This window comes from Ranitomeya variabilis, chromosome 6, assembly GCF_051348905.1.
Source record: "Ranitomeya variabilis isolate aRanVar5 chromosome 6, aRanVar5.hap1, whole genome shotgun sequence".
Classification (NCBI taxonomy): Eukaryota; Metazoa; Chordata; class Amphibia; order Anura; family Dendrobatidae; genus Ranitomeya; species Ranitomeya variabilis.
The window spans coordinates 342087340-342102724 of NC_135237.1; the positions used below are offsets into that span (position 1 = coordinate 342087340).

Here is a 15385-nt window from a genome sequence, read left to right on the forward strand (position 1 = left end):
ATTGTTCATCTAGTATTTTGGACTTACCCAAATAAGTGTTCCCTTTTCAGAGGAGTTCCCCAGGCTGCCTATTGAAAACACGTGTAAATTTCTTAATGGATGTACAATATATGGGGGCTGATAGGAATAGCTTTAGGACACTTTAAGGACAAAAAGATTGGGACATGTACACATTACACCTACATACTAAATCCTGGGGCATTAAAAAGAAGTGGGTTCCCCATTGCAGCTCTCACAGCTGCTGTGTTCTGAGAAGACTTGGGAGTGAGAATTTTTACCCATTCCTCCAGAAGAGCATTTGTGAGGTCAAGCAATGATGTTAGATGAGAGGGCATAGGTCACAATATTCATTCCAAAATTATACAATAGGTTTAATTCCAGGGTTGTATGCAGTCACATTCATAGGTCCCAACTGACCTGGATGCAGAGGGACAGTCCTACATTTGGGTCTCTGTCCCACTGTCCTGGGCGGTGAGCCATATGTCCCGCCCCGCCATCATCAGAGCAGAGCTGTGTAGTGTGAGTACTAACCAGCTGTGCTCACACTGGTGCGCTGAGTGTCCCCTGACAGACAGGAGTGTTTGTCACCGCTGTAAATCATGCCGCTGAGGTGACAAAAACTAAATCTCCAAGCACTAACAAATACTCGGAGATCACCCGAGCGTGCTTGGGGAGACCCGAGCAACAATGCTATTCACTCATCACTAATACCCACCACAGTTTGATTGATGGCCTGGACTTCCCTAACGTCACACCACTCACCAAGGAAATCTTGCTCCTGTGTGCACACAGTCAGCTCCCTGGGAATGCATATTAAAGCTAGGTGTACGGCTTCAGGAGTAAGCACAGATCACAATTAAGCTGAAGGTGTACACCCAGCCTCAATGTGCATGCCCAGGGAGCTGGCTGTCAATACCCAGGAGCAGGATCTCCTCAGAGAGTGACATGAAGTCCAGGACAGGAGAGAAAAGAGAGAAGAGAAGTCCAGGACACCAACCATTCTGCAGTGGGCATCACTATTAGGTGAAGAAGTGTGACTGAACTGATATCCAGCTCCACCAAGACTGTAAGCCAGCCATTTACAAAGAAGGTGTCACGACTCTGTTGTCGGGTGTCCCGGTCCAGGGGCTCCTTCCATGACTAACAAGTCTAACAGGGATAAAGGAAAATATCAATCATACTGTACAAATATCTATATATATAATTGTCTAAGGGGTACTTCCATCTGTCTGTCTTTCTGTCTGTCTGTCTTTCTGTCGGCAACTTCCGTCACGGAAATCCCACGTCGCTGATTGGTCTCGCCAGCTGCCTGTCATGGCTGCCGTGACCAATCAGCGACGGGCACAGTCCGATTAGTCCCTCCCTACTCCCCTGCAGTGCCCGGCGCCTGCTCGCTCCATAATCCCCTCCAGTCACCGCTCACACAGGGTTAATGCCAGTGGTGACGGACCGCGTTATGCCGCGGGTTACGCACTCTGTTACCACTGCTATTAACCCTGTGTCCCCAACGTTTTACTATTGATGCTGCCTAAGCAGCATCAATAGTAAAAAAAATCTAATGTTAAAAATAATAATAAAAAAACCTACTATACTCACCCTCCGTAGCCCGAGGATGCGCTCGCGCCTTCCGCCAGCTTCCGGTCCCAGATATGCATTGCGAAATTACTCAGAAGACTTAGCGGTGTTGCGAGACCGCTAAGTCTTCTGGGTAATTTCGCAATGCATCCTGGGAACGGAAGATGGCGGCAGCCGCGCGCACATCGCCAGCGCGCCGTTGGATCCCAGGAGGTGAGTATGTAACTTTTTTATTTCAATTCTTCTTTTTAACAGGGATATGGTGCCCACACTGCTGTATACTGTGTGGGCTGGGTTATATACTACATGGCTGTTATATACTACGTGGGCTGTGTTATATACTACATGGCTGCTATATACTACGTGGGCAGTACTATATACTACATGGCTGCTATATACTACGTGGGCAGTACTATATACTACATGGCTGCTATATACTACGTGGGCAGTAATATATACTACATGTCTGCTATATACTACGTGGACAGTACTATATACAGTACTATATGGCTGCTATATACTACGTGGGCAGTACTATATACTACGTGGGCAGTGTTAGATACTGCGTGGGCTGTGTTATATACTACATAGCTGCTATATACTACGTGGCCAGTGTTACATACTATGTGGCCTGTGTTTTGTACTGCATGGGCTGTGCTATATATTGCGTGGCCTGTGTTATATACTACGTCGCCTGTGTTATACACTACGTGGCTGCTATATACTGCGTGGCCTGTGTAGTACGTGAGCTGTGTTATATACTGTTTGGGCTGTGTTATATACTGCGTGGCCACTGTTATATATTGCGTGGCCTGTATTAACGCATCGGGTATTCTACAATATGTATGTATATAGCAGCCACATACTATATAGCACAGGCCACGTACTATTTGTCTGCTATATACTACATGGCTCCTATATACTACGTGGCCTGTGCTATATACTATGTGGCTGCTATATACATACATATTCTAGAATACCCGATGCGTTAGAATCGGGCCACCATCTAGTACTCACATAAACAACAGAGGTAAACAATGGGAAGTGGAGGAACCCAAAGTAGGAGAAGAAAGGGAATTATCGCACACTAAAAACCTAGCAACAGTCATAGATAAATTCACCAAACGCCTTCTCACGCCAACCACCAACAACCTACAGCCATGCAGCATAAGCCCTCTCTGACAATGAGTGCTAGCCAGGACCCAATTTTTATAGGTGATAGGAGTGACTTTTCGTGCACAGCTGAGAGCCTAAACAAAGGAAAGCTTCCAGGAGCTCTCAACTTAGCAGATTAACCCCTGCACTGCTAAAAGAAACTTACATTGTTTAATATGAAGGTGAAGTGTTTCTAATGAGTGCAGGTGTAGGAGAAATCAGATGCTGCGGTCTTCTGGCTCCTCTCTGTTGCGGTAAATCCGTGAGAGAAGGTGACTAAAGATTACGGGGGCGATTCATTATTAATCTTTCGCCGGTCTTGATGATGCGGTGTTTTGGAGCAGAACCTCCTGATTCAGTAAGAGGCTCACACCTCTTAAGGATTTAGGTGATACGCACAGTGACATGCATTGCTATGTGCACCTCGCCACAAAACCTATTCCAGCCCATGCTAGTGGAAGACTTGTGACATAGCTAACTCATCATATCATAAATTTCACTTTCTGTGGTCATCACGCTCCCATGGTGCCCCAGCATGAACACACCGGAAGTCACATTGCTTCGCGCAAACTAGCTGTTGCAAAAAAATGCAACTTTTCTAAACTTTTTTCAAGAGAAATCTAGTGAAAAGATGAATCGCTCCCCTAAGAGTTTTTTTTTACTCTTTTTTTTAACTTTTTTACTTGGGTGTTTAACTTTACAGAAAAAAGGATGCACATTATATGACCTATAAGGAAATGAGAGTAACTTAGTAAGGTAAAAATACATGAAAGGTTATATTTAACTTATGTTTGAAGTATCTTGTTTAGTTCACACATGATAGGAAGGTATACTCCATTTTTTACATTTTCTTAGATAGAATTGGTTTTGTTTTTTAAAAAGAACTTGTCATTAGATTCAGGGTACGTTCCCACATTCAGGATTTGCTGCCGCTTTGATGCTGCATATTTATGCAGTGTCAAAAATACAGCGGCCAGAGAAAGTCCACTGTGCATGTATCCTACGGATCACCTGCGAAAACTGACATGCGGCGGAATGTCAATTTGTCTTGCAGACACGCTAGACTCCACAACAGAAATTTCACCATAGAATGTATTGGATGCGGTAAATCCACAAGGTTCAGTGAACACATGCAAATTTACCTGTGTTAATAGAATGCAGCGTTTTGGACGGAGTGAAAATACGCTGTATCCAAAACGCTGCTACTTCCGGATTGTAGCACATAGCCTCATGCTACCTGAACCATGGGGGTCAAGAGTCAAATACTTGCTGCGTGATTGCTTCCAGGTATATTTTACTCTAAAACATTGCAGCATTTCAGAGAAAACATGCTTTGAAAAGCTAGCCAGAGACTAAATGGCATGACATCACCTGTCCGATTTGGTCCTTGGCCGGCTTCTCCCCACCCCACTCCAGTTGTTTTACAGGACTTTCGCAATGTACACATATGAGAGACATCTGTCAATTTACTTGAGAGTGTCATGGAGAAGTCGGCCGGGGACCACATCGAACTAGTCATACTCCCTGGCCAGCTTCTCAAACTATGTTTTCTCTGAGATGCTAGAGTATTTCAGAGTAAAACGTACATGGCTGTACTTCCTGCTACCTATGGTTCAGGAAGTGTGTATCTAATTGCAGGTTCCCTTAAAGGTTACTCATATAACATCAGGATATTAGATGGAGGGAGGAGGAGGAAAAGGAAAGAAGAAACAAATGAATAAAGTGGTGGGGTGGGGAGGTAATGGTGCTTTCACATTGCGCTTTTCTCCACTTTTATGGTTCCCATTGTGGCTTTTGTCCGAACCCCCCTGGCAAAATGGGATTCATACATTTGCACTGACGGGGCCATAGCCTATAATGGTGTAGAGCAAACATGCTCTCTGACATGCATCATTTTCAGGCAAATATGCTTACTGGAGTGTGACAGCCAGACGCAGTCTCCTACGTCTTGGTGTCTGCCTCCAGTAAGCGTATAGGCCAGATAATCTATTTTCAATTAAATGAATTGATATACACTTAAAAAGGTTGTCCACTACTTTAGCATTGCTTACCTATCCTTAAGATAGGTCATCAATACCTTATCAGTCGGGGTCTGCCACCCGCCACTCCCGCCGATCAGCTGTTCTCACTTGCGGAGCTGGCCGTCTTCTGATAGTGGCCGCGGCTGTATACTACACATCCGCCTCTTATTCAGATCAATCAGCTTTTTAAACTACAGTAGATAGCGGGCACACAACTTGCTGAACGTTTCCTTTACAATACGGAGTATTTTTCCACATGCAGTTTCAATTCTTTCGCTCATCCTGTATCTTCATTGTTCCTTCCAGCGTCACCACAACCCAGCCCAGTACTTTAGTCCAGTTAGAAAGAGTCCTATTCTCAATCCGCGGTTCTGCAACTTCTTTCCCCTCAAGGGAACTATGTTGCCAGTATGGCCGGTACTTATCTTCTGTCCCTGATGCACTGGAACTCCCACTTGAGACACACTCTTCTTTTTACGTACTCTGTCCCGTCAAGGCCCTCTACCTTCCAGAGTTTTAAACTCAGGCCAGACTGCTAGGCATCCTGTCTCCCATCAATCCCTTGTTCTTTCGGTCACTTCTCTCTCCTGCTCTTCACTAGGATCTTGCTATCCTCTGTCTCCTCTCTCAATAAGCACACCCACGTTCTGCAACACTGCTCATATCAGACCTTAGGTCATCTTTTTATGCCCACTGAGACCTTTCTAACTTCCTGACAGATAACTGTCCATTTCCCTCCAGCCTAGCACTTCCCACTCTGGGCTAGTCCCAAACATTAACTCTTACTTTCCCAACTGTTGAACAATACACATCACTAACACCATTAATGTTTAGCACATTTCATATTACACATGACGATAACACACTTGTTCTTCTACGTCTTGGTGTCTGCCTCCAGTAAGCGTATAGGCCAGATAATCTATTTTCAATTAAATGAATTGATATACACTTAAAAAGGTTGTCCACTACTTTAGCATTGCTTACCTATCCTTAAGATAGGTCATCAATACCTTATCAGTCGGGGTCTGCCACCCGCCACTCCCGCCGATCAGCTGTTCTCACTTGCGGAGCTGGCCGTCTTCTGATAGTGGCCGCGGCTGTATACTACACATCCGCCTCTTATTCAGATCAATCAGCTTTTTAAACTACAGTAGATAGCGGGCACACAACTTGCTGAACGTTTCCTTCACAATACGGAGTATTTTTCCACATGCAGTTTCAATTCTTTCGCTCATCCTGTATCTTCATTGTTCCTTCCAGCGTCACCACAACCCAGCCCAGTACTTTAGTCCAGATAGCAAGAGTCCTATTCTCAATCCGCGGTTCTGCAACTTCTTTCCCCTCAAGGGAACTATGTTGCCAGTATGGCCGGTACTTATCTTCTCTGTCCCTTATGCACTGGAACTCCCACTTGGGACACGCTCTTCTTTTTACGTACTCTGTCCCGTCAAGGCCTTCTACCTTCCAGAGTATTAAACTCAGGCCAGACTGCTAGGCATCCTGTCTCTCATCAATCCCTTGTTCTTTCGGTCACTTCTCTCTCCTGCTCTTCACTAGGATCTTGCTATCCTCTGTCTCCTCTCTCGATAAGCACACCCACGTTCTGCAACACTGCTCATATCAGACCTTAGGTCATCTTTTTATGCCCACTGAGACCTTTCTAACTTCCTGACAGATAACTGTCCATTTCCCTCCAGCCTAGCACTTCCCACTCTGGGCTAGTCCCAAACATTAACTCTTACTTTCCCAACTGTTGAACAATACACATCACTAACACCATTAATGTTTAGCACATTTCATATTACACATGACGATAACACACTTGATCTTCAAGGGGGAAACGCGGGCAATGTGGCCATCTGAATGAGGCCAAAACAGTTTTATGGATTGAGGCTCAAAAATTATTATCCCGTACATGTTACACATGAGAAAAGGTTGTGTTTTAGTGGCCCTTCCTGCATATTATTCTTCAAAATATTGATCTAAAACTATTATTATTATTATTATTATTATTATTATTATTATTAAATCATAGATGAGCTTGTTCACCCTGTCCGTGCATTATACTTGACCCTGCACTTAATAATAATAATAATAATATACATTATTACACGTGTACAGTATGAGTATCTCCATTGTGCTCTGTACAGTGAGGCAGTCAAAACAGTTTCTCTTTGTGAATATCTGCCTTCCTCCTTAGTTATTGGGAACATTTTCTTTTCCCCTACAAGTAACAGGAATCTACATTTCACCAATTGTGATGTCTGTGTTATATTTCCATAGCAGTGTGGACATCAAGGGAATAACCAAATGTATCTTCGTGAGCCCTTATGGATGTGTTTATTGTGAGCCTGCGTCAGGGGGATAAGACCTGTGTACAATTTCACGCAACCCGTGCTTATCTTAACATAATGAAACAAAACAATGTCCAAGGTACAACATTCATATTAGTTATCTCCGGCTGCAGAAATTAATAATGCAGAGAGGAGAAACGGGGCCATAAACAGACAAGCATCACATTTCTATAAATAAAAAATTGTCCAGAAATAATAATTAAAAAATAATAATAATTTAACTACTGTATTTCCTAAATTCAAAAAATAATATCACAACACTGAGACTCAAATATTATTGACACCCAAATGCACTGAGCTTGGAAAGAGTCATATCAGAACTATATGACAGGTAGTTCCTTCTAAAATCGTCACGTTACACTGTGTGCAGAATTATTAGGTGTGGGTATTCTGATCAGACCATCATCTTTATCTAGATTTTCCATCTCCAAACTGTATAAACGTGAATGATTACTGGATGAAGCAGATCAGGTGATGAGTATTTGTGTAATGAGGGTGCGTGTGACCTAACAATTTCAACATTCTCCATCAAGGTGTCCAGAATTAGTGGGCAGCTTGTTTTCTTTAGGCGAAATGGGCCAAAAAACAGATTTAAAGGGAACCTGTCACCAGTCTTTGAGCCTATGAACAAATGCCACCACCTTTAACTGCTTCTGTGCTGCATTCCACAAACGAGTCTATCAGCTCCAGACTCCCCCTATATAACTCCAAAAATACCATTTGATATGCTGCCCAGCTGTATGTAAATCAGCGTAGGCCAGTCCGATGGGCGTCCTTGCTGCACCATCTGTCCCTCCTCTATTCTTCTAATCGCATCTTACTGCTTTGATTGATGTGATGGGTCATCCACATAGCAAACCGAGAGCTCGCACCTGCGCAGTAGCCTCACAGGACCGCGCAGGCGCACTCTTCTCTGCCCTACAGTGAACAGAGCATAAGAGAGCACTGTGCAAGCGCCTAGCTTTGATTCATGTGAATGGCGAACTGATATCACTCGCCTACGCAGAAGCCTCATTCTGATGACATTGCTGTGCGCTTGCACAGTGCTATTTTATGATGTGCTCACAGTAGGGCAGAGCAGAGTGTGCCTGTGCGGTCCTGTGAGGCTACTGCGCAGGTGCGAGCTCTCGGTTCGCTATGTGGATGAGGCATCACATCAATCAAAGCCGGAGGACGTCGATTAAGAGCAAAGAGGAGGGACAGATGCCGCAGTCAGGATACCCATCGGACCAGACCAACCTCATTTACATACAGCATGTTAGCATATCAAATGGTATTTTGGGGTGTACACAGGGGGAGTCAGGCGCTGATAGACACATCTGTGGAATGCAGCGCAGGAGCAGATAAAAGGTGGTAACATCTGTTCATAGGCTCAATACTGGTGACAGGCTCCCTTTAACTGACTGAGAAAAGTCATATGCAAATTGCCTCTTCTGAGAAAAAGAGGACTTAACACTATAGCACCACCTGTTGGAAGTAGCGATCCTACAAGCCACAATCAACCCTCTAACGAGTCGTGCAATATGACAGGATAAAACCCAAATCAGTATCTCAATTTGCAGACAAGTCAAAGAAAAGTCATTAAAGAAGAGAAAAGTCAAGAATTGTTACAGAGGGATGCAACACTAGTGATATTGCTAATCAATTGGGGTGCGATCAAAGAATTATCAAAAGTTTTGTTGCAAATAGTCAATAGAGAGGTTTTCTCTTTAGAAATCTGGCACATTTAAATAGAAGATAGCTGGCAAAATATCCAAAAAATGTTTTTAACCCCTTCCCGACATGTGACGGTATAGTACGTCACATGTCGGGACCCCCGCTTTGATGTGCGCTCCGGCGGTGAGCGCACATCAAAGTCGCGACATGTCAGCTGTTTTTTACAGCTGACATGTGCGCGCAATAGCGGCGGGTGAAATCGCGATCACCCGCCGCTATTAACTAGTTAAATGCCGCTGTCAAGCGCAGACAGCGGCATTTAACTACCGCATCCGGCCGTGCGGCCGGATATGAGCGCATCGCCGACCCCCGTCACATGATCGGGGGTCGGCGATGTGTCAGGAAGGTAACCATAGAGGTCCTTGAGACCTCTATGGTTACTGATTGCCGGTGGCTGTGAGCGCCCCCCTGTGGTCGGCGCTCACAGCACACCTGCAAATCTGCTGTGTAGCAGCGATCTTATGATCACTGCTGCATAGCAGAGCCGATCGGGCTGTGCCTGCTTCTAGCCTCCCATGGAGGCTATTGAAGCATGGCAAAAGTAAAAAAAAAAAGTTTTTAAAAATGTGAAAAAAATAAAAAAAATATAAAAGTTTAAATCACCCCCCTTTCGCCCCAATCAAAATAAATCAATAAAAAAAAAACCCAACCTACACATATTTGGTATCGCCGCGTTCAGAATCGCCCGATCTATCAATAAAAAAAAAGCATTAACCTGATCGCTAAATGGCGTAATGAGAAAAAAATTCGAAACGCCAGATTTACGTTTTTTTGGTCGCCACGACATTGCATTAAAATGCAATAACGGGCGATCAAAAGAACGTATCTACACCAAAATGCTATCATTAAAAACGCCAGCTCGGCACGCAAAAAATAAGCCCTCACCTGACCCCAGATCACGAAAAATGGAGACGCTACGAGTATCGGAAAATGGCGCAATTTTGTTTTGTTTTGTTTTTTGCAAAGTTTGGAATTTTTTTTCACCACTTAGGTGAAAAATAACCTAGTCATGTTAGGTGTCTATAAACTCGTAGTGACCTGGAGAATCATAATGGCCGGTCAGTTTTAGCATTTAGTGAACCTAGCAAAATAGGCAAGCAAAAAACAAGTGTGGGATTGCACTTTTTTTGCAATTTCACTGCACTTGGAATTTTTTTCCCGTTTTCTAGTACACGACATGCTAAAACCAATGATGTCGTTCAAAAGTACAACTCGTCCCGCAAAAAATAAGCCCTCACATGGCCAAATTGACGGAAAAATAAAAAAGTTATGGCTCTGGGAAGGAGGGGAGCGAAAAACGAAAATGGAAAAACGGAAAAAGCTCCGGGGGTGAAGGGGTTAATTATGAAAACATGTATTGAATAGAATGGCACACATCAATTCCAGGAACCCTTTACAATTTCTTTATGCAGGGTGGTTTTTGATGAAGTAATTGCATGTGTTATTATTACCCAACCTGCAAGACTTCTGGTCATGGTCACTTGTCTATCACGGTCTCAGCAACATGAGAGTGACCACAATCACGTTTGTTTGCTATGGACAATAATGGTCTAAGGCCATGTTCATACGTTCAGTATTTGGTCACTGTTTCCCATCAGTATCTGTAAGCCAATACCAGGAGTGGGTGATAAATACAGAAGTGGTGCATATGTTTCTATTATACTTTTCTTTTGATTTGTTCCACTCCTGGTTTTGGCTTACACATACTGACGTAAAATACTGACCAAATACTGATACGTGTGAATATAATAGTGATTATGAAAGAAATTGCTGACTACCGATCTCCTGCTGCTGTTTCAAGCAGCTGCCTGAATCCTTTACCAATTTCTTGGCTTACTCCCTTGGTGAAGGGACATGACTGCTGAAGCCAATCTTTGGCCATAGGAGCGATAAGTTGGTCACCCCAGTGGCCACTGTTTGGCAGGAGCAGTAATGCATCATCCCTGCCCCCACCTCCGTCCATCGCTCCCTACTAGCTCCATGTATTGTGCAATCCTAGATTAGGCTAAAAAAGAAATTGCCTACAGAAGACTGAGCCAAAAGCTCAATAGGTCCAAGGTCCAAGTCTGTGATAAACAGATACATTTTCTACAGTTTCTATAATTATCCTTTTTGCTATATATAAACAATCATTAGATCATTGATTCCCGGCCAAGGTTCCCTGGAACACTGAAGGTTTCCCAGAACGGCAGCAGCAAGAGATGCCACTTGGAAAGCAGTGATGTCAAACAGTCCGCTGATAAATGTTGGGCATGGGCCATTGACAGATCTCAAAATAACAGTTGATATTCACCAACATCCTTAATTGTCTTTTCCAGGTCATTACATTCGAGATATCTGCATCTATGGGACGGGGGACCTGCAGTGGTTAATGAACTCCAATAGCATTTTTGCTAACAAATTTGAGCTGAAATCTTACCCACCAACGGTGGAATGCCTAGAAATGAAGATTAGAGAGCGGACCCTAAATCAGAGTGAGGTCACCACGCTGCCTGACTGGTACTTGTAAGCAGAACACTGTGCACACAAAACTGCATGAAGAATTGATGGATGTGCTCTAATAAGGAAAAGCAGCAAAAAGTAAACATCTTTCTCCTAAGAACTGTCCTTAAAAGGCAATTTGAGGCTAAGAAGCAGATATCATCAAGCGACTTCCTCTTCTCCAGACATGAGTAAAACTTTAATTAGTCGAAACGCTTATTTTAACCTTTTTTTCGACTGGTAGTAGAATGATATGTGTATATGTTGCTGCTAAAAGATGCAATTCTGTGGAAAGGAATTGTATCCTTGTGATTTTGTGTTGAACAGTACTGGATAAGCCATATATTATAAAGAAAAATAAGCCCCATGCAATATAGTTACTGTACCACCACATTTGGTTACACTCTGGTAAATTAAGTGTTAAAAAAATCCACAAAGAGAACCACTCTGACAATAATTCTGGTAAAGCTCTTAAACATATTGCTGAATGTTTAGGCTGTGACTAAACCAGTGATTTTAGGAGGATGTTTAGGCTGCGACTAAACCAGTGATTTTAGGAGGATGTTTAGGCTGCGACTAAACCAGTGATTTTAGGAGGATGTTTAGGCTGCGACTAAAACAGTGATTTTAGGAGGATGGTTAGGCTGCGACTAAACCAGTGATTTTACGAGGATGTTCAGGCTGCGACTAAACCAGTGATTTTAGGAGGATGTTTAGGCTGCGACTAAACCAGTGATTTTACGAGGATGTTCAGGCTGTGACTAAACCAGTGATTTTAGGAGGATGTTTAGGCTGCGACTAAACCAGTGATTTTAGGAGGATGTTTAGGTTGCAACTAAACCAGTGATTTTACGAGGATGTGTAGGCTGCGACTAAACCAGTGATTTTAGGAGGATGTTTAGGCTGCGACTAAACCAGTGATTTTACAAGGATGTTTAGGCTGCGACTAAACCAGTGATTTTACGAGGATGTTTAGGCTGCGACTAAACCAGTGATTTTAGGAGGATGTGTAGGCTGCGACTAAACCAGTGATTTTAGGAGGATGGTTAGGCTGCGACTAAATCAGTGATTTTAGGAGGATGTTTCGGCTGTGACTAAACCAGTGATTTTACGAAGATGTTTAGGCTGCGACTAAACCAGTGATTTTAGGAGGATGTTTAGGCTGTGACTAAACCAGTGATTTTAGGAGGATGTTTAGGTTGTGACTAAACCAGTGATTTTACGAGGATGTTTAAGCTGCGACTAAACCAGTGATTTTAGGAGGATGTGTAGGCTGCGACTAAACCAGTGATTTTAGGAGGATGGTTAGGCTGCGACTAAATCAGTGATTTTAGGAGGATGTTTCGGCTGTGACTAAACCAGTGATTTTACGAAGATGTTTAGGCTGCGACTAAACCAGTGATTTTACGAGGATGTTTAGGATGCGGCTAAACCAGTGATTTTAGGAGGATGTTTAGGCTCCGACTAAACCAGCGATTTTAGGAGGATGTGTAGGCTGCGACTAAACCAGTGATTTTAGGAGGATGGTTAGGCTGCGACTAAATCAGTGATTTTAGGAGGATGTTTCGGCTGTGACTAAACCAGTGATTTTACGAAGATGTTTAGGCTGTGACTAAACCAGTGATTTTAGGAGGATGTTTAGGCTGCGACTAAACCAGTGATTTTACGAGGATGTTTAGGATGCGGCTAAACCAGTGATTTTAGGAGGATGTTTAGGCTCCGACTAAACCAGCGATTTTAGGAGGATGTTTAGGCTGCGACTAAACCAGTGATTTTAGGAGGATGTTTATGATGTGGCTAAACTACTGATTTTTAGGAGGATGTTTGGGTGGCAACTAAACCAGTCATTTTTAGAAGTATATGAAAACTGTTATCTATTAGATTGGAAAGTACATAGATATATTTCAAGAAGACAAAATGCTCCAGTGTGAAGAAACTAATGTTACATACTTGTTATGGCGCCTCCTAAGCAGACACTGAACACTGTACTTTAACACCTTAGGGTACAGCTATTTCTAGTTCTGAGAACATAATTTTTTCATCACTGTATTTCAATTGTATTTATTTTTTGCTTATAGCTTTTCAGCTTTTGTTGCTATAAGAGATCGTGGTTTGTTTGTCTTTTTGCATTATCTTAGAGTATTCATTTTTTAATATTTTTATTTTCTACATTGTAAATGACATTTTAGTTATTTAAGAGTGCTGCTATAATTGTGGTGATAACAAATGTACATCATTTTATGATGGTTTACACGTTTGTAGTATAAAGACATTTTAAAAGATCATTTCTTTTTGTGACACCATATTATGAGAGCCACAACTTTTTATTTTTCCATTCATGATGTTATTTTTTGCTTTTTTTTTCGTTAGAAAATCCATTATTGCTTAGCTGCGAGGTAAACCTCGTGTTCATTTTATACTTACATTTGTTATGGTTGCAACAATACTAATTATGTGGGGGGGGGGTTAGAAAGTATTTTGTAAGAAAAAGTTTCTCCTCCTTTTCTATATTGCAAAACTTTTTTTTTACTTTTAGAAAAAAAAATGTTTCTTTAGGGGTCTTGACAATGCGTTTTTTTTAATTGTTGATTTAATACACTGCAATACTCCTGTTGACCATGATCTGATGCCTGGTTGGCCTCTGGCAGGGATTAATAGGAAAATGCACACAGCAATCCTTTGGACTGCAAGCTGTCAAAGCAACCCAAAAAACGAATAGAATAAAACCCACAAGAAACCTAATTTGTTTCAGAAAATTTACAAAATTCCCCAGACTCTCATTGTGAGCATTATTTCGTTTTTCGATTTCACTCATGTATTTCCTGGTCAGAACATGACAGGGAATTTTTGCATTATGTGCCTCATACACCCATTACAGGAAAATAGTGTCAGATTGTGGCCTCTCAGTTACAGCTAATGGATTTGAAGCAATATCAGCCGGCGTAAAAGCAAAGCAGCCTGCGTGTAGGCAACACTTTGAGTTACTATATCTGTAAATATGTGGGAAACATGTATAGAAGTATTTATGAAAAACTTCACAGATAGGCATCTGGGTGAAGTCATCCCCACAGTTCTGCTTCAACACAGAGAACTACATGCACTGATATTGCTGCTTTCAGATTTTTCTTGAAGAGCTTCTGTAACTAGACAGTTTTAGATTCCACTTCTATAACGTTGTGTTCACACCAGCCCTGTGCCGCTGCGACCTTTCCACTGTTTCCTTGCACAATCATTTAAAGGGAGTCTGTCACCATCTTTTTGCCACCTGATTTAAGAACAGTATAAGGTAGAGAGAGAGACACTGATTCCAGTGATGTGTCAGTTACTGGACTGCTTGCTGTAGTTTTGATAAAATCATTGTTTTATCAACAGGAGATTATCAGTAGAGGACTAGTAAACCTGCTGCCAGGTAGTCAAGCATAGTCATGAGATTTGTATAACCCCTGCCCCCACTAATGATTGGCAGCTTTCTGTGTACACTGTACATAGGCTGAAATCTGCCAATCTGTGGTGGGGCGGGGTTATACAGAGCTCAGCATTCAGACAGCTGATAGATTTGCAGAAAGCAGTCATTTTATCAAAATGACAGCAAGCAGCCCAGTAAGTGATACATTGCTGGAATCAGGGTCTCTGCCCCTATGTTATACAGCACTAAGATGGGGTAATAGATTCCATTTAAATAGATACTCCAGTTTTTGGAGAAGCCCTCTCACACAGCTTTTTTAAAAACTAACAAACTGGCTATACTCATACTACCCAGGTCCAGCACTGAGCCAGGCATTATGGTTGTTGTTAGCTACAAAAGCATCATCCAAAGTTAGGACACAGAAGTGAGTGTCACCGCTCAGGTATTCAATCAATCTAATATATAAAGCTGAATGTGTGTATGTGTGTATGTCCGGGATTGACATCTGAACCGTCGCAGCTACAGCCACAAAATTTTGCACAGTCACACGTCTGGACCCCGAGAGCATCATAGGCTATGTTGTGAGGTGAAATTTTAACCCCGCGCTTTCCAATTCACCAAACAATTTTGCCCCTATCTACATAATGGGGAAAAAATGAAAGGAAAAGTGTTGGAGG

General features: G+C 42.5%; 1 protein-coding gene across 1 annotated transcript in view; it reads left to right on the plus strand.

The window, feature by feature from the left end:
- LOC143782432 (N-acetyllactosaminide beta-1,6-N-acetylglucosaminyl-transferase-like) overlaps nt 1-15171 on the plus strand; it is an 86423-nt gene extending 71252 nt beyond the window's left edge. The window contains exon 3 of the mRNA XM_077269855.1: nt 11140-15171. Within this exon, the coding sequence (XP_077125970.1) occupies nt 11140-11330 (191 nt within the window). The 3' untranslated portion in view covers nt 11331-15171. The remainder of the gene's footprint in view (nt 1-11139) is intronic.
- Nucleotides 15172-15385: the final 214 nt, after the last annotated feature.